At 36.6% G+C, this 3,464-nt stretch overlaps 1 protein-coding gene across 2 annotated transcripts; it reads right to left on the bottom strand.

The window, feature by feature from the left end:
* Positions 1 to 354: 354 nt before the first annotated feature.
* Positions 355 to 2,637, bottom strand: LOC126707259 (uncharacterized). Of its 2 annotated transcripts, XM_050406849.1 has the most exons (4): positions 2,249 to 2,636; positions 1,631 to 2,146; positions 1,379 to 1,546; positions 355 to 1,294 (listed from the first exon to the last, which is right to left on the bottom strand). In XM_050406849.1, exons 2-4 carry the CDS (start codon positions 2,043 to 2,045, stop codon positions 420 to 422), a joined length of 1,458 nt encoding a protein of 485 aa, XP_050262806.1. In that variant the 5' UTR covers positions 2,046 to 2,146; positions 2,249 to 2,636; the 3' UTR covers positions 355 to 419. The 2 variants fall into 2 exon arrangements, with proteins under 2 accessions (XP_050262806.1, XP_050262804.1); XM_050406847.1 differs by having other exon boundaries at positions 355 to 1,546; positions 2,249 to 2,637.
* Between the last annotated feature and the right edge of the window lie 827 nt (positions 2,638 to 3,464).

Genomic DNA, 3,464 nt, shown 5'->3' with positions numbered 1-3,464 from the left:
AATCCACTATTAGATTACATTTTCTTCTTATATCCTCCATGCTTATAAAATTTCTAAAAAATTAAAAATTAATAACCATGTCATTAATAAATTGTTTAAATTGAAAGTTTTTGTAGTTTAAAATTACGTATAAAATATAAGCATATAGATCATATAATAAATAATATCCGATTGATACAAAATTTGACATGTGTATTAAAAGTGTAAAGAGCATGTAATTCAACGGTTAGATTTGCAAAATATGTAGTAATGTTTATTTTATTGAGTAAAGTTGTAATTTTAAGTTACAACTAATTTTGTAGCTAAATTTTATCATTTTTACAAATTATCATAGCAAACAAGTTAAACTACGACAAACGTTGGTTACAAACTTCATTGTAGTCAATCACTACAAGTCCTACTAAAAAACATTAATATATCTATATATTTTGAAAATTTAACGATCGAATTTCAAGTATAGGATCCATTCCTGATGTGAGAATTCGAAGTACTGCTTCTCCCGATGTGAGAGTCCGAAGTACTGCTTCGGGACTATCTAAATTTTCTTCCTGTAAAAGAAGTTCAGTAGAGCCCAATTCCACAACGCCAATTTTGAAGGGTACGTACATCATGGTCTGGAGCCCAGAATGCTGGCCCTGACGAGCCCGATCATATGGCAAGCTTGCCAGTGAGCTCTCACCAGCCACCCAAACTGGATTTGAAGTGGTAAAAGCCTTGCCTGGGAGGTCGCTGCCGTTCACGAAGGACAACATTTTCGATGCCAAGAAGAACCACTTGGTGTCAGTGAGCTCTTGTTCGTCAACAAATCCCGAGTTCAACAAACTGAGGTTGACCAACACCTTCTTAACATGCTCCTGTTCCACCTCAGATGTTGTCTTGGCCTTAAGATTGTCTTTGTTGCCTTGGTAGTATCCGAAATCCCAGGCCAAAATTGACTCACCAGAATAGTCGTGCAATAACTTCCAGAAGACGGCATAGGTCCATTTCATGTGGACGTCGTCCTCAATCAGCCACTGGAGCCGCCTTTGAAGGGTTTGCTTGTAAGGACATACAACTCTACTCAAATGAAGATCTTTGAATTCAGGCACATCTATACTCTCTTTTTTACTTGTAATATTTCCTTTGTTTTCTTTTGTATTCTGCATATCTTTAGGCATGCTATCCAAATTATTTGTATCATCAAACATGTTTGGCGGGAAGATTGACGATATGAAATATTGAGAGAATCGTGTTAGTCCTTCATTGGATTCTGAACTTTGATCAGTTTGAGAATTGGTCGGCAAGAAGATTGAGGGTATGGAATGTGAGAATTGTCCAAATCTTTGATTGGATTCCAAACTTTGATCAGTTTGAGGCTTGGTCGGTGGGAAGATTGGAGGTATGGAATGTGAGAATTGTCCAAATCTTTGATTGGATTCTGAACTCTCAGTTTGTGACTTTGTTGGTGGGAAGATTGACGATATGGAATATTTAGAGAATCGTGTTAGTCTTTGATTGGATTCTGAACTTTGATCAGTTTGAGAATTGGTCGGCGGGAAGATTGAGGGTATGGATTGTGAGGATTGTCCAAATCTTTGATTGGATTCCGAACTTTGATCAGTTTGAGACTTGGTCGGTGGGAAGATTGAAGGTATGGAATGTGAGAATTGTCCAAATCTTTGATTGGATTCTGAACTCTCAGTCTGTGACTTTGTTGGTGGGAACACTGACAACATGGAATTTTTAGAGAATACTTTTAGTCTTTGATTGGATTCTGAACTTTGATCAGTTTGAGACTTGGTCGGTGGGAAGATTGAGGATATGGAATGTGAGAATTGTCCAAATCTTTGATTGGATTCTGAACTCTCAGTCTGTGACTTTGTTGGTGGGAAGATTATCGATATGGAATTAGAGTATTGTGGAATCGTTTGATCAGATGCTGAACCACCAGACCTAGAATAGTTTGGTGGGAAAATTGAAGCTATGGAAGGAGTAGCATGTGGAACTCTATCTTCACTCATTGGGCTACTAGGAGGAGATCTAGTGGGTGGGGCAATTGATTCCATCAAAGAATTTCTGAATATTATGGAACATAATATAAATTTTCAAACTTCTTGTCGTAAATCTCTACCATGTCTTTTCAACTGCGTCCATGATTGCTATCTCCCTTCAAATAAAAACACACATAACCAATAATTACGAAATCAAATAAATGACGAATTTCAATAATCTCATTCAACAAAACTTGCTTTATATTTAAAATCATTACCTCATGAGTGGTTCCAAATTCCAATAGACCAGACATTGGGATCAATCCCTTGCAGCAACATGAGATTTTGGACCAATCTTTGACAACGATGGTTGAAGATTGAGATGCATATCAATGGACAATGATTAGGCAACGGACCGTGCATATAAAGGCCAAGGGCAAGTCAAGTTATCAAAAGTCTTCCATTTCCCACATAAAGAAAGAAGAAAAAAAGTGATTAGAAGTACTAAGAATCCACATGAAACTTCCTTGCCTCTTCTTATTTCTCTTGAGATTTCATTGCACCTTCCTTCTTCTTTAGCTTGAGACATACATGGAAGGATTTACAGATGATGAAGCAACTGATGATGTAATGATTTAGTGTGCGTTTGAATACCACTTATTTTGCTGAAAACTGAAAACGACAAAAAATTATTTTTCGGTTACTATTCACTTTTAAAATTACTGTTCACATGCCTATTTGCATTGTTCATGTCCCACGAACAGTGCAATAGGCGCTGGTTTAAAAAAAATAATAAAAAACACCTGAAACGCGGACGTCCAAAATGCGGACGCGCAAACCAAACAAACCTTAATCAATTGTTTGAACGAAAACAACATAAAAACCTAGTACATTTATAAACAATTTTTCCTAATTGAGGTGAGAAATCAGTATAGTTGGCCTTTTTATCACCTTTAAAACGAGGACCAACTCTTCAACTAGCCACTTAGGCAATGTCCTAAGACCCCCAAGTTAAAGGAAGCCCGCTCTATTATCAATGTAAGATTTCAATGGTTTTTAAACAAATGTGTACAATATTATTACTTCTAAAAAAGTATAGTACATACAAAAGCAAAAGGCAAGCCCAATGATCAAAAGTCTTAAACCAATTAAAGACAGTCAAGTTATGAAAAGTCTTCCACCACCCAAAAGGTAAGTCAAGTTTTTACAACTCTTCCAAAGAAAAGAGTGATTAATCAAAAGTAATAAAGAGGAAACCTCCTCGCCTCTTCTTATTCCTCTATGAGATTTTGTTGCACCTTCCTTCTTCTATTCCTTGACAGTGTCCCCCAAATCCTCAGGGGTCAAACCCAAAAGGTCTAACACTCACCAAACCAATTAAAGGCAGTCAAGTTATGAAAAGTCTACCACCACCCAAAAGGTAAGTCAAGTTTTTACAACTCTTCCAAAGAAAAGAGTGATTAATCAAAAGTAATAAATAGGAAACCTCCTCGC

The sequence above is a fragment of the Quercus robur genome, chromosome 11, assembly GCF_932294415.1.
Source record: "Quercus robur chromosome 11, dhQueRobu3.1, whole genome shotgun sequence".
In the NCBI taxonomy this organism is placed as follows: Eukaryota; Viridiplantae; Streptophyta; class Magnoliopsida; order Fagales; family Fagaceae; genus Quercus; species Quercus robur.
Note: the sequence above shows the minus strand (reverse complement) of the source record. Positions and strands in the feature narration are given on the sequence as shown.